Here is a 1,473-nt window from a genome sequence, read left to right as displayed (position 1 = left end):
TCATTTCAAACGATGTGAGAAAGAGACTCTGGTGATTTTTCCCGCTGCTAGGCGGGTGGTGACTGCCGGGACCTGAGATGAATAATCCTTCCGTGGCCTACTCTTCTTCTTGGTAACAACGACAAAATTGTCCTGCTTCGTCCCGAGTTTTGAAGCAAAGGCTTTGCTAGCTTCTTTCCAGGACTCAAGGAGGGATTTTGAAAAAGGCCGAGCGTGTTGTAACTCGTCACCATCCGATAAATGACCTGGAATGGACTCCGTCTGGGAGGTGTGTCCAACCCCCTGATCGTCAATAGTATTAATGCCCAGAGAAGGATTGATATCTGGGATGATTAGCGGTGTTGTTGAGTTTTCTGATTCCGGTTGTCGGCCTCTCGGGCTTGGCGGTGGCTCTTGGATGGTGTTGGCAGCTGGACGCCATCTTTTCCGGGGCGGAACAATTAGCGACCTTGGGTGCTGATTGTCTACCCCAGGTTCATTTCTCACCTCCTGCCTTTTGTTATCGGTCTTTGCTCTACAATCTGCAACAGTATGGCCGAATTTACGACATTCCTTGCAATAGGGAGGAACGAATTCATAAGTGACTTTCTGCGTGAATCCTCCAAATGATCCATTGTTTATCCAAATCTGGTGCGTGAGATCGGTGCTAACATCCAATTCCACGCAGACCCTAGCCACCGAGGGTCGATTATGCAGCAAAGTGGAACTATCAACCTTCAGAGGTGAACCAATAAGGTTTGCTATTGAGAAAATGGCTCGCTTGTCCTGCAGGTGCGCCGGCAACCCCTCAAAGGCAATCCAAACCGGCACAATGGGCGACTCAAATTCGGGCCTGAAATCCGGCGTCCATTTAAAAACGCGCATGATGGCTCCCTTTATCGACCATGACTTCCGGAGCCAACACCTTTGGAAGTCTGCCTCATAATCGAAGTTCATCAAAATGTGGCGTTGGTCCAAAAGTCCCAGCGAGAATGCGCCCCCGAATCCTATTAGATCGAAGGCCTTTCTGATCTCTGCCATTGGGGGTCGGCTTTTCGCAAATTTCCCGATCAGTGCAAACCGAAATTTGTGTGAGAAGCTACGGACGTCCTCATCTAAAAAGGAGACCGCCGGCATTCCTTTAAACCTCTCCGGTGGTCTGAGAAGAGGGGGCGATGCAGAAGATGATGATAGAAGGTCCGCAAAAGTGCGGGGAGGGGGCGCGGCAGCCCCCGAAGGTGCCGTCATGGTGGGTGGCGCGATGGCGATGGAGATCTCAAGGGAAAAGCACTAAATGCGGAGCATTCTATATTCAATTTTATCTTTTTCAGGAGGGAGTAATCTTTTTCTTTCTTTCTTTTTGAAATTTATTGGATTTTTTTATTTTTATTTTTATTTTTATTTTTATTATTATTATTATTTATTTATTTATTTATTTTTGTTTAGTTCTACAGAGTATTGAGTATCGACCCTAAAAGTAAGGAAAACAAAGCA

The 1,473-nt window shown here is 46.8% G+C and overlaps 1 protein-coding gene across 1 annotated transcript; it reads right to left on the bottom strand.

The window, feature by feature from the left end:
- Positions 1-1,227, bottom strand: LOC109157811. Its single transcript, XM_019305652.1, has one exon. It carries the CDS (start codon positions 1,225-1,227, stop codon positions 1-3), a length of 1,227 nt encoding a protein of 408 aa, XP_019161197.1.
- Positions 1,228-1,473: the final 246 nt, after the last annotated feature.

This window comes from Ipomoea nil, unplaced genomic scaffold, assembly GCF_001879475.1.
Source record: "Ipomoea nil cultivar Tokyo-kokei standard unplaced genomic scaffold, Asagao_1.1 scaffold2792, whole genome shotgun sequence".
Lineage (NCBI taxonomy): Eukaryota > Viridiplantae > Streptophyta > Magnoliopsida > Solanales > Convolvulaceae > Ipomoea > Ipomoea nil.
Note: the sequence above shows the minus strand (reverse complement) of the source record. Positions and strands in the feature narration are given on the sequence as shown.

What these genes read in the sequence shown, in the direction of transcription:
- LOC109157811 (XM_019305652.1), bottom strand. Translation starts at nt 1,227, where the DNA reads ATGACGGCACCTTCGGGGGCTGCCGCGCCCCCTCCCCGCACTTTTGCG.